This window comes from Cyanistes caeruleus, chromosome 9 (assembly GCF_971803275.1).
Source record: "Cyanistes caeruleus chromosome 9, bCyaCae1.hap1.1, whole genome shotgun sequence".
Taxonomy (NCBI): domain Eukaryota; kingdom Metazoa; phylum Chordata; class Aves; order Passeriformes; family Paridae; genus Cyanistes; species Cyanistes caeruleus.
Window position 1 is genome coordinate 1729505 of NC_141709.1, and position 26760 is coordinate 1756264.

Below are 26760 nucleotides of genomic sequence, written 5' to 3' on the forward strand. Positions count from 1 at the left end.
GAGCTGCAGGCAGAAGTACAATTAATTAGGAGATCAAGTGATCTCTAAAGCAAAGATACTGCAAAAACAGCTGATGTACTGAGTTCAATCTGCTGTGATGCTTTATAACACTTGAGCCAGCAACAAGATACAGGAATTAGCTAAAAGAGAAGCCAAAGGCCTTCAGATAGGTCTCTATCATAATTTCTGTATCTACTAATGGAGAGAAAGCAGCCCCTCAATGAATATCTACTGATATTCTCTCATGGGGAAACAGAAAAGAGTCATGGGAACATGGTCATACTTCTGTATGCACTGAAATGAGCAGCCCAGGAGGTAACAAATGCCTGTTAAGATTACAGTTTCATATATTGCTCTTCAAGCACTTAACATCTGTTTTTTTTAAAAACATATATATATTTTCCCATCAAGAAGCTAAAATGAATTGCCGCACAGGACAAAGTGGTCACCCAAACCGGTGTCCTCTACAGCACCACAGGAGACAAGAAAATCCTTTGGGGAGTCAAAGGCTGAAAAGATTTATTGATTTTCTGCTTCAGACTAAGCACATTCAGCGATAAAGAACACTGCATTAATGCAGCTCCCAGTGTACACAATGCTGACCTTTCCTCAATAGCAAAATTACAAAGAAAGGTAAGACAACAATTTTCCTTCAGAATATCCTCTTAATATGTCCAAAAGTGATGGCATTCTTTAACCCTGTCTAACAGGCTGAACTATCTTCTGTTCAAGCAAACATCAGCAGAGAGAGGTTTCTGCTTGGTGAGAGGGAAAGCTGTGTTGATCACATAAACAACTAAACATAACCAGGACATAAAACTTCTGCTACAAATGCAAAGTTTGAAGATGGAAAAAGTCAGAGAATGAGGGTAATGGGGCTCACAGGGAGAGTTGAGGAGAAAATTCCCCCCATCATTTAAGCACTGAATAGGTGTTTTACCTCTGTGAAAGAGACACTGCCATCCATCTGCCCACAGGCATAGGGATTTTTATTTTTTTTAACATTTGAAATTTCAGCTTCAGCCACGAGGCAATAGCACCTGTGTGTATTCTCTGTACAGCTGAAATCAGATGTTACAAATAAATACACAAACTTTACTTACAGAAAAAAAAAGAGGCAATTTTTTTCAACACACGCAGAAATAAAAGTCAAATCTGAAACACAGCTTGCACATCTTTAAGAAAAGCAATGTAGAACCACACAGCAGGGAATCAGATGAAATGCTGTACAATGCTTCTGCAGAAATGCCTACTGTGACATCCACAGGACAGGATGCAGTTCCTCTCCCCCTCCCCTTGGAACAGAAAGCATTCCCTAAAGGGTTTCTTAGTGGTGCTGAACGGAATAGCTCTGTATTAGAAATGGTCCCACAGCTTATACAAGTAACAGCAGCAAGAAATAGAACAGGAATTAACAGAGCCAAGTCTCAAAGGTTCCTTCTGACCAAAAGGACAATGTCCCTCCATGTCCTGATGGCACATCCCAACACTCTTCGAAGGACAGACTTGAGACAGCTGCAATCCACACCTTTTGGTTAGCATGTACTCATTTGTTTAGTGAGAGTTGGGAGAAAAAATTCACATCAGAGTTGAAGCAGCTGCAAAGAAATCCATCTAGGAAAATACGTGCTCAAAGAGAATTTTTGCTCAAAGGCATCAACAAGGGGGAGGAAAGGCTGTTTCTGTGGTGGGGGCAGTGAGGCTGGGAGCGCCTGTGTGCACAACTGCAGGACCACCTAACAATGAGGAGGCGCAGGAAAGAAGAAACACACTGTGCAAGGATAAAGCTGGGAATGAAAGCCCTGCTCCTTTAAGAGACATTCATCCTGCATTAAGAGTCCAACTACTTTTACATCTTCACTCTCAGAGCGTTTTCAGCACAAAGAGCTGTGCTGACAGCAGCTGTACAGGCTCAGCAGCAGCGCCGCAGTGACAGGACAGCCCATCAGCAAGGCCTGGCCAGTGCTGAATTTATCAAATGCAAATAAGAGGCAAACAGCCAGGACACCCCTTCAGAACTTGTCAATCTTAGAATGCACTCAGTTGTTACAATATCATTAAATACTTTCAAGTGCAAAATATTTTCTGGGCTAAAAAATGTTTACCCTATAGAATTACTCATGTTTTACTGGATAAATAAGCTGTGTTGTCTTTTCTAGTAATGCTCATTTCCAGTTTCAGAGGTCTGGACAAGTGTATCTACTAAGTTTGGTGTCTACTGTTTGTTTAATGCATAAAGGAACAGATAATTGCTTGAATTTGACTTGCCAAAAGCCAGGTGTCAAACTTACACAGCAGGATGGTGAGACAAGTTATCAATGGCTATAACAGTACTTCAGCAGTTTATAATAACAATCCAGTTTGGGGCTTAAGGTGAAAAAGTAATTAGATGATTCATTAATTGAAGAGTCTCATGGAAGAGATGGAAATTTCAATAAGGGCAGAAAGTGTAGGGAAATGCTGAAAAGCAAACTAGCCAGGGGCTCGTCAGTGAGGTGTCTCATTGTAATGCAGGACTGCAGCTTGCAAAGAACAAGACATCAAACGAATAAAATATAAATATAAGGTGTTTCAGAGGGATTTCCAGGGAGTGTTTGCATTAAGGAGAGCTCTAGCACACTAACAGCTTTTATTATTTAAAAATTTTAAAAAAGAGACAAAATAAAACTGAAGAATCCCCAGTTTGAGTGAAAAGTAATGATGCATCACCATTTCAAACTTATTCATAGTTTTGAAAGAGTAATTTATATTTGATTTTCTTTACCAGTATAGGGCTGAGAAATGTCCTGTGCTTTAATCAATTACATGGTTAGTATCACACAGGATAAATGGCAACTAATTTACATCAATACCAATACAATTAATTCATACAAAACATAGGGGGAATCCAGGAAATCAAATAACGGAGGAAAATGTCAACAATTACACAGTAACTGCATTAATTAAAGAGCTAGGAACAATTCAAATTGATAGTGATGAATTGTTTAAAAAATCCAAATTGCCTCCAAAGAAAAAGGCTCCACATTTTTCACAAAGGGTAGAAACATGCCAGGCTCAGGACGAGAGGCAGAGCTCTGTCACAGAGGAGCAGCAATGACCCATCTATTTCATTACATTAGCAACGTCACTAAAGTTTTCCCACTGCCACAAAACCCATCCCAAGACCCTAAACCACCCTCAAAAGCAAAAAGGCCATGATCCATCAGCACCTAATACAAACAACAGTGCACTGGTAGCACTCCCCACAGACTTTTATTCCCAAGTTTTGCCAAGGAATGCAACACAGCTTTAATTGCAATAGGAAGCAATTGTGCCCAAAAAGTCAAAAGTTTTCCTGGGCCTTTTTCCAGCAGTGTTTATTGTTTTGTGTAACTCTAGCCTGGCACACCAGGAGCACTTGTGGCCTGTATTAGCAGCTGAATGACCATGCCTTGTGCAAAAGACCACACAGTTTCACAGGAACACTGACACATGTCCATACAGCATCTCCAAGTTCTCTGGAAAACACAAACAAGTACTCAAAAAGCTTTCATTTTTCTTCAATTTCTTAGAGTTAACCTCAAAGAAAAGTGCTAAGAAACTCCAGAAACAGGAAAAAAGCATGGTCCAGTGTAAGCCTGAGGCTGGGAGGTATGAAACATTTCTAACTTCTTTCTTCAGGTTTTAAAAATCCATAAACCACACCCAGATAGTTTGTTAACTGGAGAACTCTTAATGCTAAAAATATACATCTGCAGACCTATTTTGCAGATGTGCTCATTCTAGCTCACCTACTCCTGTGCTCACCAGCCCCACAGAGGATCCAGCAGCAGATCTTTCACTCACTTTTAGTTCATTACAAATCAAGGCATGTCCAAGAGATGGGAAATGTACTTTGCATTTACGCAGAGGCCTTCTTAGGAATTAAGTCCATGAGATTTGTCATCACTGACACAAGACTGTATTTATTCTTAGTGGCTTTGGAAGCACATATTCTCTACCCTTCAAGTGACAGTACAAAGATACCCCTAGGACACATTTTCAAGAAGTCTCAAAAGCCTTAAGGCACTGCCTTAGTTGTGCTTTGATGTTCTCAGCCACGTGCCTTTTTAAATTCACTAACACAGTAGTATTTCTATATGACACTGATATTTGGCCATATATGCTGTTCCTCATCAGCTCCATGTACAGAGACCAGTTCTTACTGTCAATCACCACTTGATCCCGCACCTCCTTTCATTAGTTACAGAAGAGTAAATGGTTTTTGTTTGGCACGGTGTCTGTCACTCAAGGCTCTCCCACAGCTTTGTTCAATGGCCTGACACAATGAGCTTTACAGGAAGATGTGCAAGACAATTAATCTGCTTTACTGAAGACCAATGATACCTATATCTTAATTAGGCCTACCAAGCACACTAAATGCATTTTAGAGGCTGTGGATTTTTAGTGATCTCAAATGTATCAGCTCCTGAAGCTCTGTACTGATCTTTCCAGTGTTTTTTTGGGAACCACACAGCATAGATGGCTGGTGTTTAGCTCATGTTTGGTCTCAGTTTGCAGCAATCATTCTTCCAAGGTAAACCTTCTACTAATGAATCATTTTAATTAACCTGCTCGATAACTAACAGTACACATTCAGCTCCTGCAGTGTTTGCAGGGCTTTAGGGGCAGAGTATCCAGACACCTTAAGGCTCTCAGCTCCTCCTCCTCCTCTCAAGCAGGGTACATGAACTTGATGCTTTTGAGAAGCCATTTTCCAACCCATCAATGTCCTTCACCACCAGTGCTGAACTACTGGACCAGCAGCGAAGCAGGGACACCCCAATTATCCCATCCATCACTTCCAAGTAAGAACACAGGTTGAATTAACAAAAACAAAAAATGAAGTGTTGAAAATCTTACACAGCACTACAGCTAGCAGCCTAAAATTTCTCATGGGGTTCCTTTTCCCTCCATTTATTTATGGAATTGAGACCAACTATAAAAAAGCCCAGAGGGAAATGTTAAAAAAAAAAAGTCTACCCAAAAAGACCCAGCTGTGGGAATATGAGAGTGTTGATTCTAAACGTGACAAAAAAGGTATTTTTCAAAAGCCCTTGAAAAACTTTAAAAAGCTGGCAAGGGACTCCAGTCACACTAACTGGGCACCTCCATAACAAGAATGCTCAATGCCAGTGCTCAGGCACCACTCAGGTGTGAAAGCAAAGCTTGAGATTCCATCTTCAAGCAGAAGGCTGGAGAGAGAGCAGGCTCAGAAATCCCTGTCAATATACTTCTCTTGGATCTGGAAGATGATTTCTGTAAGGAGCAGCAGCATTTCTGCCCAACAAGCTGCCAGCAGTTATTACAACTCCCCCATTAGGGCTATGAGAAAATTAGTGCCAAAAATTACTTTGGTCCCAGTGGTAAAGTCTTCCATTAAAGAAAAAAGGAATCAACAGGTTCTCCAAAGCAGGGCACATTTGAACTCAAGTCTAGGAAGGCCTTCTTAGACCAATTTAATGCTGTATTTTGAAATCAGGGACAGTACCCCACATCACATTCCTACACAGAAACAGGTGAGACTGTTCACTGACTCAAGGAAAGAAAATGCACTTCCTAGGATTCAAGGAAATGTCTTTTACATCGTAGAAAGTTTTAAAATCTCAGTGATGCTCACAGGACTGCAAACTTGCCGTACACAGGCATGAAAACCCGGCAGGCAGAAGCCCAGGAGTGTGAGATGAAGAGTGCTCTGTTCGCAGAGCCTGTGCTGTGCTGGGCTCGCTGGATGAACAGAGAGGGAAGCTGCCAATGTGCAGGCTCGTGGGCAAGGCACGGTATGCACGATGCATCTGTCCTCCCTGGCAGCCAGCCAGAGCTCTGCTGCATCATCCTCGTTCCATTGGTGAAAATGCCCTTTTTCCTCTTTCCCTTTTAAGATTTTACAAAAGCTTCTGCTATTTCCTGCCCAACGGTGCTCTCCATCAATTCCAAGTGGTGGTGGAAGGGGGAGAAAGGAAGCACAAAACACAAAGAAAGCCCAAGAATTCTCAGAATTTTAGTGTCAAAAAGAATGAAGGGGACTTTGCAGGTCAACTTATTCTCCCTAATCAGATATGTTTGCTTTTAGGAAAGGACTCATTTGCATAGGATGTTGGTGCATAAAAGCCCATCCATTCTCAGGATGAATACTAATGCAGCAAGATTCTGTATCTCAACACAAGAAACAACAAAAATTCTTTACTCATTTTAAATTGTTGACAGTGCTCTAAATAGACCTTGGCTGTTTGGGTTTTTTTCCAATCACTTCCAGCTGCCAAATGCAATTAACAGTGTTTCTTTAGAAAGATTTGAGTAAGAAGCTTTCCTCCATAATACAATCAGAGATAAAAATCTGACTGCAAGGATCAGAAAGAAAACATGTCCCAACAAACCAGGCATATCAGCTACATGAAGCTAACTACTACAGAAATACATTCAGCAAATAATACATCTTGTGATACTTTGTCAGTATCAATATCTGTATCAAATCTTTTAGATATTATGAATTCCAGTGCTGTTACCAAAAACCCAGAAAAAAACAACAATCTGCTGCTCTTCCTCCCAAATCCCACTGTCCTGAATTGGGATCCATCAAAAGAGACTTTTTAAACGGCAGCACAGTATATAATCAGCTGTCACACATCCTAGTAAAATCCAAGAACTTTTCAGAAGCATTGGGAAAGTACATTTCTCTTCTGTAGCAGACAAGGTGTCAAACTGTACAATTACCTTTTTCACTACAATACAGTCCATTTCAGATCATTTTGCAGAGCTGGAATGTAACTGGACTCAATTCCTGTACTCCCTCTGGAATATATACACAGTGGGAACTGCAGTATAAAGAGCATGAATTTATCAACAAGAAGACAACTACAGAAGGAAGGGGGAAAGGAGATTGTTTCCAAAACAAGTGATCCAAATTTCTCTAGCCATTTTATTCTTTTCTACCTGTCCATTTATCCTCCTCTGACCCTGTGGTATGTGCAAATTAATATACTGTCCAGGACAGTGTAAAGTCTGTTTAGCTCAACAGTGAAATTTAATATCACCCATGATCTCCCATCTCTCTGCTCACCAGAAACTGAATTATTACCACAAGAAAAATTTATATTAGAGGTCTGACCAAAAGAGTGTTTGCTGCTGCTGCTTCCCAGAACACTAACAAAGTCATTAGGCTGCAGGTCTCAGTCCAGACTCCTGAGCCTGTCAGCCTCCTTCCCAGATCTGACAGACATTGAAAATCTTCTGTCAACATTTGTTTAGCACCCGAACAAATAAACAGGTGAGCACACAAAGGCACAACACTGCCTCTGATGGATTATGCCAAAATTTCTCCAACAGCTTCCAGCTTGGCTGATAAGCAGGGCTGGAAGAGAGCCCATTTCCCCCCTGACATGCAGCAGAGAGCAGAGATGCCTCTCAGTGGTTCTCACCCTTGCCATGCAGAGCCCTGTCTGTCCTCTGCAGGTGAGTGAAGCTTCAGAGCATCCTCTAGAGGTGAGCAGCCCTGAATGGACGTGCACGGTTTTAGGCATCTGCAGTGCACAAACTGGGGACCAAGTGCCTAAGGTTACTGATGATCTCGTCCATGAGGGCTGAAATCTCAGTTCCAGCACTGAGTGAATCTCCTGCACACCTGAACAATGAAATCTCGGTGATTTTGCACAGGAGCTAGGATGCAGAAATACCATGCTAGGTACTGAATTAAAAGTGTAACTTCCACACACAAATTATAAAAGCTGACATTATCAGCAGACACTTGGGTTGGAAACCTCTCTTATCTGCAGCTACAGTCTCCTTTACATCCCATAGGTTATCACAGACAGCAGTGCTTGGCAGCACATCAAAGCCCAGCACCCAGTTAAATGGGATTTTGCTCCTCTGTAGCTCAATAATGCTGCTTTGCTCATCTCGATCCAACTTGCTGAAGAAAAGGACCCAAGGTCACAGTTAAATAATGTTCATTTCCTGTTCTCAGCATATTTACACTACAGGTTTACACTGCAGACACTTAGCATTAAAGGGACTCCCAGTATTACACACGAGCACAGCAAACATAGGGACACGCACTTCTTTTTACTGGAAGGCCTTATTATGTTTTAAACCCCGCCAAAACAGTAAGAAAACCAAACCAGAAAGAGCAAAAAAGTCTCTTCCCCTCATGTCTGCAATCTAGGCAATGTTTGAGAAACCCATAAACACTCGGAGGAGCATCATCAATTTGCTCAGTGATCAGCTGAGGGAAGACAAACCACAAACATGATCTCTCTCTCAATGACTAAGCTATTGCTGGTGCCTTTTTGGGATGAGGAAGCACTGCTACATCTCAGCTGTTCAAAGCAGAATCCAAGGCTCAGTTTTGGTTCCACACAGAAATCTAAATCAGCCATCACTCAAACCAGAAATGCGTAATAGCAAGTTCTAGACAATGATCACAGTTATCCCACACTGATTTTAAGATTATATGCTACCATCTTCCTTTACAAATAGAAGAAAGTTAAAAATAAAGGAATAAAATTCTATATTCTACATACAGTCAAGGCATGTGTGGATACACACACAGGTAATATTTAAAAAGCAGTTTGGGGTCACACAGTAAAGAGCAGCAAAGAGCAGTGTCCACACTTCCATGTCTCTGCTGCAATCCACAGCAGCATCACTCCCAGTGTTTACTGGTGAATACCCAAACAATCCCATTGCTAACATATATTTATCTAAGCTGGAAATCCTTGTTTGCTATTTCATCTACACAGGAAAGTGACATAAGCTTGAAACATTAGCTGCAATGCCCATCAAGAAACACCAAGATGACAAAAGTGGTGGTTATTTGTTGATTTCAACACTACAAAATCCCAAGTGTGGGCTCCTTCCTGAAGGCAGTGAGTAACAGGATTTATAATATTATACAAGAGTCTAGAGAGTCAGACAATCTGTCCAACTTTCAGAAGCGCCTCTGTATTAAAAACCAAGAAAGTTTGGATAAAGTTAAGTCCTGTGGTCTGAAAAAAAGGGGGGAAAAAAAAACAACCCACAAATCTCTCCTGAGATGACTGCTCCTTTAAAAATGATCAGAGGAGTGCAGCCACCTGCAGTACCTTGATGGATTGAACTCCCACTAACAACTGCCACTGAATCTGTAGCACTGATTTCCCAAAAGGCACTAGAGACCAGACTGGGGTTTTTTTGAACATTGCTTTTTGCAGGGTTTTGAAGTTTTTCTGAAGTCTAGAGCACAGACTTCAAATACTACACTTGTGTTCACTAAATGCTACAATACTCTGATCGTACATAGCATGCTGAAGTTATAGTAAGACTATGTATTCTCACAGGTACACTTTACAAAAGCAAAGTGTTACTTATTGATTTAACATCTCTTAGCTGCCTGATATGCTGAACTTAAATGCCAGAATAAAGGTTAGAGATCCCTGCACTATGCCTGCCTCATGACAGAGTACAGCTTTTCTTAACTGGCAAAATTTAATTACCAAAAATAAATGAGACAAATCCTCAAAGTAGTTTTAGAGGAAAAAAATTACATGTGGGGTGGTGATGGTGAAAAAACAGTGTATCTGTTTGCATATCTGTTTTTAAGTACACATTTCCTTTACTTTATATATATCCATTCTCAAGGCTTGAAAAAAAATAAAAATAACTCTAAGTCCACAGTGGAGTTACATTTAAGGACAAAACCAGACCATTTGTATCCTAGATAAACTGCCAGTTTGTTCTTCGATGTATAAATGCAAAAACATATTCAGGGAAGAAACCCAAATGAGCCACTGTCTCATCTGCTGCTGTTTCTAATTAATGAAAAACCCAGAAAATTCTTGCTTTCGCTGCACCAGAGTATTTTGATAACTAGGCTAATGTACTCAATACTGTACTCCAAGCTGTACTGTGGCTTAATTAGTCAGGAAAAGGAGTGGCTGGCTCTCATTTCCAAAAGATCTTTAAGATTAAAAAAGTGTACACAGCACCACATCTCAGTTTGTATTCAGTTTGACTGCTTAGCTTTTTCATGCCTGTTTCACAGGAGATTTTCTGTAAAGAAGTTTTTCTGTCAATGCCTAGTAACTAAGAGAATAAAATACCTGCACCAATCTTAATGCATCTCCCCCACGAAGCATCAATCTAAATACGTGTCTACATTCTTCAGAGAAATTTTCTGCTCTAGCAGCCAGAGTCGAAGTCCCTTCTCTTCTCCTCATGACTCAACGCAGTCTTTTCACAACCGCCATCTCAAGCAGAACAGAATGAGCTGAGCACACGAGGAATAGTAATTTCAAAAAGAAATAATCGCTACATATGTCAAAATAAATAACTCTGCCTCCATGCAGTGGCCCTAAGATTATCAAAAGCATCTCAGATCAAAAAGCTGCAAAGCTGAATCAGACCTCGGGCCCTTAAAATGAAAGTGCCTGTTTGATTATGACTGACAGGCTTACAATCAAGAGTTCACATCTCTTATAAAACAATTATTTGGCCACATGCAGTTTGTATTATATTAAGCAGGAAAGGAAGTGAAGAGCTTTTAAGTTGGAAACCTGATTATTAACTTCTATTTTTAAGAGTAAAACAAGGTTCTGATTCCTGAAGGAGGCTCTGACAAGGCAGCTTGCTGTTTGTGCCTTCAGTTGTCTGAAAAACCCATTTGGATATAGATGAAATAACAGAAAGTGCTTTCTCTCCAAATACAGTTTACAGGGATTGCTTCCTGCCATTAGCTTTCTTTTAAGCAGCCCTTTTATTATCAAAAGCGAGTTTGAAGAGCACAAACAACACATAAACTCCTGGCCCTGAACTGCTCAGGAGCACAGGAATAAGAGAGGCCAAGTGCCTTCTCCCACTGGCAATCTGCTGGCATTTGTTGTTTGACTCCCCTTTGTGCTTTTGAATCGCTCTCCAACCAATCTCTCTCTACCAGAAGGTTGCATTAGATCCTTTGCTTCAAACACTGCCTCAACATTCTCTGGGCACATTTACTCCTGTTACAAAGGGAAGCAGAAGGAGGGAGGAAGAACATTTGCTTTTCAGACAACTTCATTTCCTCAAACACACACCATGAACTCAGTTATGAACACATGAAGGTCTAACCCGTAAATGGAAATGAGCTGTCCTCAGGTGCTCTCTGGAATCTGTTTCCATCTGAATGCAACTAGAATCCTGACAGAAAAACCTTCAAACACAGTCCTTGACTACCTAAAGAAACTGTCTCCCTACACACAGAGGAGCAATAGGTAAAGAGGAAACCCTTCAAATTCCTCAGGGGATGCTAATCCAAATAGCAACAACAAATAGACAATCCAAATAGACACACTGGGAGATCTGACACTGCTTCATTCCAGTTCAGTTCAAAGCCAGCCTACAACAAGACAAGTAGTTCTGGGTGTCACACAATTCCTGCAGCAGGCAAACATATGGAATCCATCCTCAATCAACACCACCATCAATGCAAAAACTTATGTGAACTAATCCAAACATATTCCCTGCCTGCTGGTAGGCGCATTAGGGATCCTGTGTGCACCTAAACAGGCCTTGGTGCTACCCTGGAGACAGTGATGGAAATATGTCATTCAGCAGGACCTGGCTCCCACTCCCAGGCCATCTGCCAGCCCACACAACTCTGCCAGCCTCAGATCCATCACAACCCTTCCAAAAAATTATGGCAGTGCATAAATGAGATGGTGGATACCCTGCATAGCCCAACATGTTTCCTAGGACTCATAAAGAAACTCTAACTCTTGGTACCACCTGCAAGAAGAAAACAGTTTCTACTGTGCAAAAAACAAAGTAATCTTTGCACAACCAAAGATCTCATGGAAGACTGAAACACCCACAGTGCTACAGTGGCTACAGACAGCAGGGAATAACAACCTGATCCTACAGTTGAAATCACCTCACCACAGCTCCACTGACAAATAACAGGTTAACAACCAGCAGCATGTTTGTAGCAAGACCCTTTCACATGGAGGCTATCCTGCCTTCCTCACCAATTACAGCTATTCCTGAAGAAAAGAGATCATCACTGTCTCTCTGAAGGCTAAAAGTTAAAAAATCTACTAATGATAATGTGGTAAAAAACCCAAAATGAAACCAACACAACAACAAAAAAAAACAAACCCACAACGACAAAACAACCCAAACAAAAAAAACTAAACCAAAGCCATGAGAACGAATGTTCAAACTTCAGAGCAATGCAAGGACTGCTTTATTTTGATGTCGATTTCAAAGCTGTGTTAGTATTAGTAAAAGTTTGCCCTGTGGTTGCCAGAGGTCATGCAATATACCAGTAACAGAGAGAAATGAGCACAGCATGGCTCTACAGGGAGACTTGCTACCTCTACAAGCCATATTAAGACAGATGTGGATGAAACAAACTTGTTTGCAGAGAGCAGCTGCATTATCCCATCAAAACAGGAATATCCGATGGCTTACTAAAAAGAGACAGAGGCCATTTGTCTGCTGATCTAACAAGCAAAATCCTCTCCTGAGCTCATGGATATTTATTAATCTGGTTCTGAGGGTTCACAACCAAGTTCTCACAGTTTAGCAAGGGCACATCTGCCGACCACACGTACTCAGTCTGGAGGAAAGGCACAAGCAAAACATCCGTGCTCCAGTCTCATGGAATAGGTTTGAAGCAATGCAGTTTAATGCCATTTTTGCAACAGACTCCAAGGTTGAAAGCAGGGAGGTACTACAGAAATCACTGCACAAAACAACGATGTGGAACTCTGAAACCAGGCTGAAAGAATTCAAATTCCAAATCCCATGTGACAGAGACATTTGGGTGTTTCACAGCAGCCTGTAATCTCCTCTCTGAAGAGACTGCCTTGAAGTGTCTGCAGGCTGCACAGTAACTACACGAGTGAAAAAAGTTACTGCCCTTAGCTCTCCTTCATAATTCCTCCTAGAAGTGCCCACATCTCACTCATGCAGCTGGCTCCAGCTTTTTGGCAAAACAGGCCAGGTCAGCACAAACTGTTCATTTTCACCTTTTGCTCCAGCCAGGCACATCCAGGCAGCTCAAAAGAACAGCTCCACCTGCGGATCAGATCCCTCTGGCAGTGACAAGCATCTGGGAGCAGTATGATCTTCCACATCAGCCCACCTCACTCAGCCCAGACCCCAGGGACCAAAATACCCTCACTAACAAGAAAAATGAAGGTGCTTTTCCCCCTCAGCACACGTGCTTTTCTCAGCTTTGTGGACACATACCTCAAAAAGTCAAAAGATTACCAAAATACTTTTTAAGGACTTGTTTAAAGAAAGGAGTAATAATCTGATGGTTAATTGTGCTTTCTAAGGATCTCATTTACGTTTTCCAAACTCGAGAGACTTGGCAGTACTGTCAACACCAACAGCTAACTACAGTCTTCAAGGAGACAGAAGAGAAAGAACCGACATTTAACACAGACAGCTCTGAAGGAGAGATGAAGAACCACTATATATATATACTATACTATATACTATATATATATATATATGTTATACCAGGTATCTGGAGCTATGGCAGCCGGGTTGTGGAGTGTCACAGAATTTATTACTGCCTTCGGTGAAGATCTCCGTACATCAAAGTCCTCCAATCACCGATACACAACAGTATTTCGACACTTCAATCCAGACTAGGTTCGCAGCTCCGCTGCGGGAGCATCACCTCCCTCCGCAGCTATTTGAGGCAAACGCAGCAGGAACTTCATCAAACAGCACGTGAAGCCCATGTTTACCTCGGGACGTCTCCAGAGGCACCGCCTGAATCGTCAGGCTTCCCCTTTTCCTGTCAGCGATTTGTTAGAAATGATGCGCATGTTGGACTTGACGATCTTGGATGTCTTTTCCAACCTTAATGACTCCGTGATTCGAATACCCACAGGCGCGTTGGGACTGTGCGAATTTATATGCGATGGGATGGGAGGAATGAGCCGCCCAGAGCGAGCACCGCACCGAAATTAGGATTCGGGGCTTTAAACACCTCGTTCTTCTCAGGCAGCGGTCACCCACACACACACGCCAAGCGGGCACACGAACGCGCTGGCACCGGAGCCGCGGCGGCTTCCCCGCAACGCGCACATCGCATCACGGGCGCTGCCGGGCCAGGGCCCGCCTCGCCACCCCCGAGGCACCGCTGGGGGGAGGGACAGCGAACATCCTCGGTGGGGTGGGTGCTCTCGGAGCCGCGAAGTGTCCCCCAAAAAACCATAATCGTCCGTCCTCGCCCGACACCGCCCCCCCCCCCCCACCTCCCGCCGTTCGCCGCTCTGAGGGGGGGGGCGCGCGCCGCGGCCGTTGGGAAGCGCGCGCGCTGCGGGCCGTGTGGGGAGAGCGGGGGGCGCGCGGGGGGTGCCGTGCCCGCCGCCCCTCACCTGGAGACGCAGTTCTCCAGCACGGAGCTCTTGCCGGCGCTCTGCCCGCCCACCACCGCGATCTGCGGCAGGTCGAGCAGGCAGTTCTGGCCCAGCGCCGCGAAGGCATCCTGCAGCCGGTTAACGAGCGGGATGAGCCCCTCCATCCCGCCGCCGCCTCCTCCTCCTCCGCCCGCCGCCGCTGACAGGTAACGGCCGGCGCACTGCGCACGCGCCCCGCCCTCCGCGAGCTTGGGGGCGGGGCCTCCGCGGGGAAGCCACGCCCCCTCCCGTGAGGGTCCCGGTGCGGATCCCACGGCTGTCCCACAATTATCCCACAATTATCCCACAATTATCCCACAATTATCCCACAATTATCCCACAATTATCCCCAAATCCCTTCTTCCCCCCGTTGTGTCAAAGGCCCACACACGCTCAGAGTCAAGGGGTTGGATTTATTTCTAATTCTGCGCGGAAAGAGGGCTCGGTGGCACATCCACAAAGCCAGAACGAGGATTGTCAGAAGTTTTCCCTTTTTGTGGATTTTAACAAACCAAGGCGTTGATGTTTATTGGCTACAAGTTATCTAGTTCGCTTATTAATTACTGTTCTGTCTGCTGTCGGTTAATGATCCTCTTGGTTCCAATGTTAATTAGTCTGCATGCTCAGTCTTTCTCTTGAGTCAGTGGGGTTTTTGGGTCGGTGGCCACAATTTGCCCCTGCCAGAATTACCTCTTACCCAGCCAGACCTGATTTCAGCACAGTTGCTCAGATGTTTTTATTAGTTTCTTCCTTATTTTGGATGTTCTGCCAAATATGCTTGTAGCCCCTAAATGCTGCGTTCTTTGTGTCATTTAAGAGCGGTACACCCTTCTTCCCTTTGGTAACCTCCCCCAAGGTCTGAGATAATCGAAATATGTCGAGCCCTAAACCTTAACAAAGCAATTCTACCGACAAGTAATTTGTCTTTCTACCACCTGGACATCACTTTGGGTTTGCTTGCTGGGGATTGCTTTTTCACAGATTGTCCAGAGAGGCTGTGGAGTGTCCCTCACTGGAGATATCCCAGAACCAACTGGACACGATGCTCTGGGATAACCGTGCTTGAGCTGGGAGATCGGACCAGAAGCCCCCTGACCCATTCTTTGACTCTGTTCCTGCCTGGGGACAAGGCCACCTCGGTGCTGGGACACTTGGGCACGAAGAGCACGGTTCACCCAGGTCTGTGCACTGACCATGAGACCACCACGGTGCTCCTCTCCCCCAGGAGCCCCAACCCCAGCTGGCCACCCCATCCTGCTGCTGGGAAGGGCTGTGACAAAGCTCAGGCACAGGCAGGAGTGCTGCCTGTGTGTCAGGCACGTCCCGAGGAGGAGCTGGATCCAGCAGGGCTGGCAGCAGGTGCATGGCTCAGGAGCAGGCTGGGAAGCGACAGCAAAGTCCAAGCCAGCAGCGGGTTCAATTAAAAATGCACACTGAGGCTGAGCTAAAAGCTCAGGCACACAACAGAGATGAGATTTAGCTGCGATTACTGGCAGCAGTCACATCATGAAAATATCCAAAACGCAGGCTTTGGAGTCCTGCAGCGATAAAAGTTATCCTCTCTATTAAAGCAGACACTGGCCTCGCTCAGCGTGAAAAACAAAACAAAAGGGAACTGTGAACATCCCGCAGGCTGATGGAGACTAATGATCTGGAGGATTATCAAAACTTCTTGGCCAGAGCTCTCAATAAGTGTAAAAAATTACTCCACAAAAGACCGACCTATAACTCTGGAAACAGTTTTTAATCGGCATAAGGAGGAGACGGCTTCTCCTCGCTGCTGCAGTTAGATCACAGCCTCTGGGAAAAGCCTTGCCATCATTTCTGTCTAGTTGGGAACCTGGGAGTTATTGACATAATTATGCCAATTAGCAGCATGATTATTTCTTTCCCCGCTCCTGGGCGAGCAAGCAATGCCAGGAGGCACTGGAGTAGATGCCTGGCCTTCCTCCAGTTTGTGGGTTTCTATGGAGGCTGGAAGTTGGGAAGAACATTATGAGTATCAGAGCACTTTGTGCTGCCCCCATGCAATAATTAAGATCCGTAGAAGAGCAGCCTGGCCACAGGATTGCATCTCCACATGAGACAAATGAAGATTGAGAAAGGCACGATGCCTGGGGAGGAGCAACATGCACACCTTCAAATTGATAACCCGGGGAACTGTGCTTTCAGTGAGGTCTTCAAATTACAGCTTTGTCTGCTTCCATGATTAAAATAAAATAAACTAGGAAAACAACTAAGATTAGGAAAAGTTTTGAGTTATTCCCCCAAGTCTGGGAAGTTCCCGAACCAAACTTTTTTGTTTGGTGAAGCAGAGTTAAAGCCACTAAGTGCCCACATTCACCTTGCAACTCTATCACTTACAAAACTCCACTCTCCCTGCTCCAGGAAAAAAAAAAAAAAAGCCACAAGTACAGATCCCCCACCTTCTGGAAAAAGCACAAACTATTTAATTATGGGTGCTTGTGTTATCATGAGAGATTTTCCTCATTTTTCCAACAACTCCAAGAGAGCAGGGAAGGAGAGAGGAGAGGGACCCAAACATATCTTTAGGTCTCTGTTTTTCCTGACTGACTTCTCTAGGCAGCTTGTTCTACCCCCCCAGGCAGAGCCCAGCCTGGCTTTTTGAATTTACCAAGATCCAGAGCAGCTAAATTAAAGCAAACAGGGGTGCTACTGGCAGAGACCATTGTAAAGCTTCTTGTAACAACTTGGAAATACAAGACCCAAATCTGTGTCAGGGGGCCATGCAAGAAATTATTCCTTGGGGGAGCATTAGGTGCAATCCCTAGGAGCACAGAGCTGTGCTGCTCACTGCTTAAACACAATCTGATTTTATCCTGCTGTGCTCAGTTGCGCCTCACAATATCTATCATTTTCTTTTGCTGCATAAGCAAGGAGAGAAAACCTCTGCTAAGCACCTTTCCTGGCACGGCAGGAATAGTGGGTGCCCTGCTCCCCAAGGTGACATCCTGACTCCTAAAGCGTGGTCTGATGTCACATGTCACCAGCTCCAGCACAGCCTGCCTGGGATGCCCAGTCACAGCCTCCAGTGCAATTTCAGATCAAGGCTACAGACAGAAAGCTTGTCCTGCCACGACTTCCAGAAAAATATATGGCAAAAATAGCCTGGCTTCAGGGTGCAGCTGAACCCACAAACTCACACACAGACACTTCTCCCAAACCAGGCAGCGTGATGATAAAACTGAGGACATTTGGACCAGGTCCCCAGGCTGCTTCATAAACACACACCAGTGCAATTCCCTTCAGGAGAAATGAGTTATATATAAACCAGAGAGAGACTCGCAGATGCCTGCGCTGAAGAGCCAGTCACGCTGCCCTGCCCGGGGAGAGCAGAGCACAGCAGAGGCTGCATCCTCTCCCCTGAGAAAAGGCAGGTTCCTTCAACCTTCCTCACCTCCTTCTCGCTTCAGACACACACCCAGAGTTTCTGCAGAGCTTTTCAGGCACAGAGCAGGAGCAGGTGTGGGCAAGGAGCCTGTGCAAGAGGGAGCTCCCAGGTTCTGGGCAGCACTTGGCTCTGCAGCGGAGCTGCATGAAGATGCCACTCAGCATTATGCCTGTGCATCTGCCAGGACCAGAGCTCAGACCTTGAAGCTGCAAAAGATGGAATTCAAGCCCGTGAAAGAAAGCCAGAGTGGCTGCAGCATTTCTCCATATAAAGTGGATGTGTTTTCTGCCTTCCCCCCACAGCCCAGGGCACTGCTGACTCACTGATGGCAGGACAACCCAGTCCCTGTCCCATCTCTCCTCTCTCCTGCCCTATGACCTCCAGCTGCATTTTTCAGCCGGGTGCATCCAATTGCAGGGTAGAGAAAGGGCACCGTGCTGCATTGCAGCCTGCAGAGATGTTTCCCTGCAGCCCTGAGCACCCCAGGAAAGAGCTGCACTCCCTCCCTGCAGCCTGGCAGCATGCCTGCTTCCTTGGCCACAAAGCCAAGGGCTTCTCCAAGGGAAGATTTCATGGACAAAACACTTGCCATGTGCTTCCAGCCTCTGGGAGTGGCTGTTGCAGCCCTTGTTGTGCTGGACCATGCCATGCAGCATCCCCAGGCAGTGGGGCCAAGGCTTTGCCCAGCTCAAGGGAATCAGCCCAGGGCTCAATCCCTGCAGCTTTTGTTGCTGAAAATCTCTCCCAGCTGCTTGCTGTACTTTGAGCTGATGACAGTATGTCCCTCATCCACCTCCACCCTGTTCCCGAGAGGGAACTGGAGTGTCATTCCCTTTTCCCTTCTGCAGAACCAGGACTTGGGCTGTGACACCATATGGGGTGTACTTGTGGCACCCCATCAGTGCCTGCCCACAGCCACCCTGGGCCAAAAAACCTCTCTGCATCCTTCCACCCAAACTCAGGAAACTCAGGGCTGACCCACCAACTCCCAGGGTCTCATTCATTGGAGTGGGAGCAGGACATGGATGTGATGCTCTGAGGACCAGCCCAAACCATCCCCAGCTCACACCTGAGCCGTGGGATGAGTTACACACCAGGCTCTTTTTGTGCTGGGAAAGGCAGAAAGGAAAAAGTCAACATCTCCGTGCCAGTGGAGGTTGCTAAGTGACGGCAGAGCTTGTTTCCATCCCGCCACTGACAGCGTGCCTACGCTGCAAGGGAAGGAAGTGAGGAGTAAGGGATGTAAACATGAGTACATTGCCAAAACACTCGACATATACATTAGCTTCATGTTTTGGCTGCCAGCAGAGAAATATTTACTATGTGTCAATTACTCCAGCCTTGGAGCGTTTTACCTGCAGAGGATTTGCAGCACTCGGTGAATTTGCCAGTTTTCCAGCTGAAATGAATTTTCAGACCAAAGTTGTCAAGCTATCAGTAGCTGCAAGAACAGCTGCAATGAACTGAGATTTCATCCTTACATTGTCTCTAATAGATGGCTTTTGTTTTTCCATCAGGATGTGGCGTTATGCAGCATTTTGGAAGCACAACAGAAAGGCAGGAGTGGACGGGGGGGGATAAAGGCAGCCTTTGTATGAGCTCCTGGGGAAGAAAGGAGATGGTTTTGGTAAAATAAAGGGCATGCACACACAAGCCTGTGTCATTAAGATTATGTTGAGAATTGCAAACTAAGTTAAAAATAGAGTAAATGCAGCACTGCTGATCTAGTTGAGAAATTTGCCATTGCTAAGCTAGGTGGATAATAGCTAGCTTTCAAAACAGTGCTCATCACAGAGGAGCTTTAGAAACTGCATGGGGGCAGCACACTTCAGCTCCAGCTTCAGCCTCGTTTCTCCTCCGTGCTGTCCTGAACTCACCACAGGAGGAGAATGCTGGAGGAGAATGCTCCAGAACCCACTGGAGGGGTGACTGGCTGGTGAGTGACACAGAGGGCACCTAGCCAGGCTGCCTTTATCTGAGGAAGGGAGCAGGCCAGCCCTGCTCTCCTGAGCCTGGGAACCATCAAAAACACTTATTAAAAAAAGCATCTCCCTCTGCATAGATGGAGGTTAACCCAGGGAGAAAGTAGGGCACCCATCTGTCCCTCTGTGTGAAGGGAAACAAGGGAGGAAGCATCAGAGAAGGGATCTGAACAGAGCACTTCCCAAAGTAGAACCTGCTAGCAAATTAAAATAAAAATACAGCCCCAGTTGCTGATCAGAGGGAGGTGTTTTGCTGGCAGCACAGCTCCAATGGTGCATGCTGGGCACCAACAGCCCCAGCCCCAGCATTGGTGCAGTGCCCACATGGTCCTCACTGCTTCAGGGGGCAAGAGCCTTTGTGGTGTCCTTTCCATGAACCCATGGAGCTGGGGAACTGCAAATTCTCAGGCTCACACAGCCCATCACTGTGCATTTGAAGTGGCAGAGGATTTCCCACAGATGGAGGAGAGCTGGCTCCTTCCAAGCAAGGAGAGGCCGATGAGGGGCAGCCCAAACCCTCTTGGCACAAGGTGTGTGAGCTGCAGAGCTGGGAGACGGCCCCAGCAGGAATGCTGAGACACAGATCCTTCCTGGAGCTACTTCTGGTGCGCTGTTACCTCCCTGAGCTGTGGAAAGGTGCCTGGGGAGGGTTTGCTTTGGGAAGCAGCTGCCAGAGATGTCCTCTCTCAGGCTGCCAGTGGCAGAAGGGAGCATGGAGTGAGGGTGCAGGATCAGTGGCAAAGCACCATTTTTTCACCTTGCTGTCTGCAAGCTGGTCACTTTGGTGCCGTGTCCCAAGCTCATTTTGGCACCAGCTGTTGCAGCGGAGAAAGACAAGCCCCGCAAAAATAGCTTCTGATGAATGAAAGAGAACCTGCAGGTCAGCTGTTCCATAACCAGCCAGGTCAGCTCTTGAAGGAGCTGTCTGGCCAGGACTGGGGTGCTGTGGGAACACCTCAATGAGTATTTTCTGGCTGCCCTTTCAGGAAGGGGAAATTCCTGCTATTTTCAGGAAGGCTGGCCTGCACCAGCTGGGTGAGTGGCTTGGTGTGGCCAGGACCCTGAGCCCAGGGCTGGGTCCCTGCTGCCCCTGGGGCAGAAGGGTTCTTGAGCTCAGGCATTTCAGTTCAGTGGCGATGGCTGGAGAGACTGAGAAGAGGGAAAATGTAGTGGGATGCAGTTTGGGGTGGGTGAGGGGGCAGTGGGGTCCAAGGGGCAGCTGCCTGCTCCCAGGACATGCCTTTGAAGCACAGAGGTGACTGTAGGTTTTCCAGGGGTGTGGGTGTCCCAGAAATCAGCCTTAGCAAAGCACTAGAGGCCTGAGAGCACTCCTGAGCACTTTATTCTCCCAGCTCACAGCCTCCCACACACATCCACAAGCAGGCTTGGAGCAGGGCTGGGGCTCTGCAGAAACACCAGGAATGCCAGAGATGCGGGGAGAGGCACCATCAGAACGAAAGGAACTGTGCTGAAGGGGAAGAAGAGTCAGAGGGATGTTCTTCCCAAAGTGGGAAAGCAACCAGGCCAGTCCTGCCAGTCCCACAGCACCTTCCTCACCCCACCATCTGAACCCTTGGGCTGTCCAACCCTCCACGGTGCCGGAGCCCTTCCTGAGGAGCCACGCTGCAGGAAGCGCTTCCCGAGCCAGTCCCATCCTTCCAGCAGGCCCAGGCCAGCCACGGGCAGCCCCCACAGGAGGCCCAGGGTGTTGGAGCAGCAGCAGAGCCCTCTCAGAGGATGAGGACGGACTGCAGCACGTCTGCCAGCGCGTAGGAGCTGTCCCAGGGCCGCCCCGGCTGGCGCAGGGCCCCCTCCAGCGCCCGGGCCCGCGCCCCCAGCTCTGCGGGGCCGCACCGGCCCGCGGGGCCCGGCTGGCAGAACAGGATCTCGTTCACCTCCCCTCGGATGCGGCGCGCGTAGAGCAGCGGGAAGACGTCCCTGAGGGTGGCCAGGACAGATTCCTTCAGCCGGGCATCGCGGCACACCAGGTTGAGCACGAAGATTCCTGCGGCAGGGCGAGAGGGAGGGCAGCTCAGAGCCCACCCTAAAACGTCCCCCCCTGTGCCCCTGGCTCTGCTCCATGTCCCTGCTGCCACGAGATCTGTTCTCAGGTACCGCCTACACCTTCTGCTTCCAGAAAGCTCTGCCGGCCCCCCTGGGATGTCTCAGCCTGCCTGAGCCAGCAGCGCTGCAGGCCACCCACTCCATGCTGCTGTCACCGTGCCCACTGCAACACCCAGACACAGGAGAAGGGGATGCCATGCAGCAATCCTGGCTGCGGCCACGATTCTCTAGCAAGAGAAACGGTGGCACAGCCCCAGCTCCACACAGAACTGGCCAGCCTGGGCACAGGGACACGGCCAGATCTCTCCTCCTACCTTCTGGCTTGAGGATGGTTTTAACTTTCTGCAGAAAGGGCTTTTCCACAAAGGCTGGGGGCGGGCAGCTCATCCCCACCGTGAGGTCTTTGCTGTCCACATCAAACATGATGGCATCATACTGGGCTGGTGCTGCAGGACAAAGCAGACAGTTGTTATCCTGTGGGACAGAGGTGAGCTACACACATGGGAAGGCCAAAGACGGGATGGTCAAGACACCCCTTCTGCCACATTATGGGTGTCTTCTCTGCTGGGGTTTCTCTTTACAAGCCCTCGGTGCTGGGGGAGACCAGAGACCTGGTGAGCCTGGAGATTGTGACACACGGCAGGAGATGGGCAGGAAGAGCAAGCAGGTGGTGACAACAGCCCAAGACCCTGCTACCCAGCATGGCACCCACTGGGCTCGATGGGGCACCTGAAATGCTCTGAAGATGGTACCTTCAGCTGCCAGCTTGGCCACGTAGTCCAGGCCATCGCAGACGTGCACCTGCATCCGCTCACCCTGGGAGAAACCGAACCAGCGCGTGGCCACTTCCAGCATGGAGGGGTCGATCTCCACCACGGCCACGCGGGCCTGCGAGAAGTAATCGTGGACGAAGAGGGGCAGGCTGCCCCCGCCAAGCCCCACCACCAGCACTGCCAGCTCTCCTGCCAACCAAGAGCACCGGGTGAGCCACCAGGACACCCTAACCCCACTGCTCATCCCACCCACCGCCCCCAAACCGCTTTGGGAAGGGTGCACGGGGCACCTTGGCCAAAAGAGCCTTTCCCCAAGGGGCTGTGGCGTGGGGACACCTGCCCCCAGCACAGCCTCCCACTGCCAGCCTCGTCACCTGGGAGGGCGTCGGGGCCCCCCAGCAGGCAGAGCCCCGCAACCATGGCCTTGTGGTGCTCACAGCACAGGTAGCTCTTGTCGATGGCTCCGGGCTGCTCAGTGGGGCTGAGTTTCTTCTTGTCCTTCCTCCGCTTCTTCTGCCCTGGATAACAGGAGACACCGGCCAGTAAGGCGAGGGGAGAGATGGAGGTGCTTTCTGGGCACCACCCCCAGCCCTGTCCCACCCACGGTGTAAAAACACTCCCAGAGCTGCTCTGGGACACGACAGGGAGATGGCAGCAGGATTTCTACCTTCTTCCTGTATTGCTCTCACTCTCTGTCACCCCAAAAAAGCCTTGGCCCTTGCCCCATGTACCTGGGAGAGGTGTGGGGGCCAAGAGCCGAGCCTCTGACTGCACCACGTTCCTGTTCTGGAGGAAGATGAGGCGGCGGAAGTAGCAGGTGCCATCTCCTTTCACGTCCTCCACGACAAACTCCCCGCTCAGGGGGCTCCTGTCACAGTGCCGCACCGCCCGCACCCCGATGTCCCCTCCCACAGACAGGAAGGGCACCTGCAGGGAGGACAGGAGCTGCTGTGAAGGAGGAAAGGCTACAGGAAGAGAGCTTGGCACTCTCATGGCATGTCCTGACTATGGCTACAGAGCCAGCACAAAGCAGACACAGTAGAGGAGCAGTGGGATGCCACAGGAGAGCTGGGGATCTGCACTAGATTCACTCCCAACACGGGGAACATAGGGAGCAAACGCAGCAAGATTTCTTACAAGAGCTCAGATGTGTGGAGTTGGGTCAGGAAGGAGAAGACAGAATGAACAGAAGTTAAAGCCAGGATTAAGACAGGGGCTGGATGCTTTCAGAGTTTCTGGATCTCTGCTTTTCTTGGGATGCTGGGTTTTGGAGGGCAAGGACTTCACACTGAATCCTACCACACAAGCACCTCAAATCCTGCCTCCAAGCACAGGCAGACAGGGAAAACCAAGAGAAGCTGCACCTGAGGCCCATCTCCTGCCCACCAAGGCTCCCAGCTCAGGCCTTGCAGCTTGGTCTCCCTTGCAGAAGAGGGTTTCCCTGCTGGCCCTGTTTTGGGAAGCCCAGCAAGGGGGCCGGGCAGTGGGGGCTCACCTGCTGCCGGGCAGGGAGGCCTGGTGGGGCCAGCTCCATGACCTTGGCTGACAGCTCTGCCTGGATGCCAGCCATGCCCTCGTAGCGCTGCTCCCTGTGCAGGGCCACCGTCAGCAGGCGCCCGAAGCCCGCGCTGGCCGCCAGCTGCCTCCGCCCTTCCTCCGTCCCAAAGAGCCACTCGGTCTCTCTACCCTGTGGGACTGCAGAAGGAGCTGCCATCAGCCTGGGCTGCTCCTGGCCCTCGAGCCACCAAGGGAGGAGCCACAGGGAATGGCAAGACATTTAAGGGAGGTATCACTGCTTGGCTAGAGCCGTGCACCGCCACCATCAAGAGAGCTGGGATCTCCCCTCTTTTGGGCAGGGTCATGCAAGAAGCTGGAAAAGCCACATCTCATTAGAAGGGGATGTCCAACAGGCTCCTGACCTGTCTCCAGGCTGTGCTAAATCCCAGCTTCGCAGGCATGCAGGGTGGGAACAGTGCTGCTGGCAGAGGCTGACACATCCCTGTGAGTGCAGCCCCAGCAGTCTGGCCCTGCAAGCCAGGACACAGAGCAGCGACGCCTTCCTGGCTGCAAGGTTGCTAACTGGGCTGTCACCAGCATCCAGGCAGGAATTGCCACCTGGGAGGTGGGGCAGGCAGTGTCCCTCTGCCCAACAAGCTCTGTGTCAGATCTCTGCCTGCACCACCAGGCAAATCCCACAGCAAAGCCAGGACTAAAACATCAACCCAACCCCACACAGGGGGGTTCTTCCCCTCTCCAGCCCCAAATTCCACAGGCCCTGAAGGGCTGGCTGTTTTGAAGCTCCTGGCCAGGGCAGCCACCTGACTGCAGCCTGGTCAGGCTGTACTCACTGATGAAGATGGCAAAGTGATTGTCCCGGGAAGGTTTCACCGAGGTGCTGTCGACCACGTGCAGCGTGTAGCGAGGCTTCCCGCTCTCTCTGTCACACAGATCCAAGGAAACCTGTTCCCTGCAGGGGGCTTTGCTTATCTGGCTGCAGAGCAGGGCATAATGCTGCCTGTCCTTCACTGCTGCCACCAGCCTCTCCATGCTCTCCACCCGCATCGGCTTGTCCTGCTCCTCAGGGCAGATCTCCAGGATCTGTGCTGCTGAGCCAGGGATCTTCCTGAACTTTGTCATGACGTACACAAAGACCGGGAGGACAAACTGCTCCTTGTCCCCACTGCTGGCCACTTGGTGGACACGCACCACCCAGCCTTCCTGTGAGAAGTACTCCACCGCTTTCTTCAGCACGTGGGCTTGAGCCAAGGAGACGCAGAGGTAGCGCCCTCCCACCTGCAGGACCCGGCTGATCTCAGCAAACATCTGGTCCACCTTGGCTAAAGTGGCCTCCTCTTCATCGGTCAGGAGGGCATCCAGCGTGCCTTTGTCCAGGACCACCTGGAAGTGGGCGTCAGGGAAGTCCATGTGGAGCATGTCCATCAGCAGGTAGCTCATCCTGGGCCTCGTGCTCGCGCTGCGCTCCCGCATCTGGCGGATGACGGCGTCGCTGATGTCGATGTTGACGATGTCCTCGCACATCCCCACGTCGTACATCTGCTCGCTCAGCTCCGAGTTCCCACAGCCCACCACGAGAACCTGGGCGGTGGCACAAGAGCAGCGTGATGCTGAGAACACCCTGGAATACCTCTCCCCCCTCCCCATTTTAGGGGAAAATACCAGACGTGTCTAAGAGCTGTGAAAACCACACCCTCAGGGCCTGCAAACTCGCTCTCCATGGCCTAAGATAACATGTCCACAGAGAAAACTCCCATGGACAGAGAAGCGATGCATCTCTGCTGCGTGTTTTTGAGAATGACCCCAATGTTTTAACTCCCAGAGCTCCCCAGACCAGGGCCACACAGGAGTCTCTCCTGTCCTTACTAAAGCACACTGGGGGCTTCACATCATCTGTGCCAGACCTTCACACAGAACCAAATGGATTGGAAAAGATTTCTGGGAACTATGAGTCCAAACTATGACCAAACACCACCACATCAACCAGACCATGGCGCTGAGTGCCACATCCAGTCTTTCCTTAAACATCTCCAGGGACGGTGACTCCACCATCTCTCTCTAGGCCGTCCATTCCAATGTCTAAGTGCCCTTTCTCTGAAGAAATTCCTCCTCCGAATGTCCACCCTAAACCGTCGCTGGCGCAGCTTAAGACCGCGTCCTTTCATCCTGTTGCTGCTTGCCTGGGAGAAGAAGCCGGACCTCGGCTGCCTACAGCCTCGGCTCAGGGAGTTGTAGAGAGCGATAAGGTCACTCCTGAGCCTCCTCTTCTCCGGGAAAAACAACCCCAGAGCTCGCTGCCCACGAGGAGGGGACACGGCGCTGGTTACCAGCCGGGGCTCACCTTGTCGCGGGGCCGCACATACTTGTGCAGAACGGGGCAGAGCTCCGGGAAGGCTCCGTACCACTCGAAGGGCCGCTGCCCGCGCTGGCGGAAGAAGCGATCCCAGTAACGTGCGGAGCCGAACTCGGCGGGGCTGCGGGGCAGCAGCTCCATGGCCGGACCGGACCGGGCTCCGCTCCTGCTCCCGGTCCCGCTGCCCCACGTGGTTCTCGCGCTGACCGCTTCCGGCTGCGCGGTGCGGCGCGCCCGCCGCCCATTGGCTGCCTCCGCCCCGGCCGCTCCCCAT

General features: G+C 48.7%; 2 protein-coding genes and 2 long non-coding RNA genes across 23 annotated transcripts in view; 1 reads left to right on the top strand and 3 right to left on the bottom strand.

The window, feature by feature from the left end:
* The window catches only part of DNM3 (dynamin 3), a 169214-nt gene extending 154604 nt beyond the window's left edge, over positions 1-14610 (bottom strand). For 14 of the 20 annotated variants that reach the window (XR_015273928.1, XR_015273929.1, XM_086842342.1 and 11 more), the window contains exon 1: positions 14367-14593. Coding sequence is in view for 13 of the 20 variants with exons in the window: in XM_086842342.1 (XP_086698468.1) it covers positions 14367-14512 (146 nt within the window). In the remaining 7 variants the exon portion in view is untranslated. Of the gene's footprint in view, positions 1-13497 lie in introns of all 20 variants that reach the window. The other 6 variants (XM_086842348.1, XM_086842347.1, XM_086842346.1 and 3 more) reach the window with 2 other exon arrangements.
* On the bottom strand, positions 3925-14282 carry LOC147651430 (uncharacterized). The gene is made up of 2 exons (XR_015273936.1): positions 8693-14282; positions 3925-8638 (listed from the first exon to the last, which is right to left on the bottom strand). It is a non-coding gene; the product is annotated as an uncharacterized LOC147651430 (long non-coding RNA).
* An 866-nt stretch (positions 14611-15476) lies between the features above and the next one.
* Positions 15477-19452, top strand: LOC147651431 (uncharacterized). Its single transcript, XR_015273933.1, has 2 exons — positions 15477-15566; positions 19317-19452. It is a non-coding gene; the product is annotated as an uncharacterized LOC147651431 (long non-coding RNA).
* A 1956-nt stretch (positions 19453-21408) lies between these two features.
* Positions 21409-26703, bottom strand: METTL13 (methyltransferase 13, eEF1A N-terminus and K55). The gene is made up of 8 exons (XM_023945578.2): positions 26475-26703; positions 24967-25714; positions 24114-24313; positions 23350-23545; positions 22993-23136; positions 22598-22807; positions 22160-22291; positions 21409-21786 (listed from the first exon to the last, which is right to left on the bottom strand). Exons 1-8 carry the CDS (start codon positions 26625-26627, stop codon positions 21512-21514), a joined length of 2058 nt encoding a protein of 685 aa, XP_023801346.2. The 5' UTR covers positions 26628-26703; the 3' UTR covers positions 21409-21511.
* Positions 26704-26760: the final 57 nt, after the last annotated feature.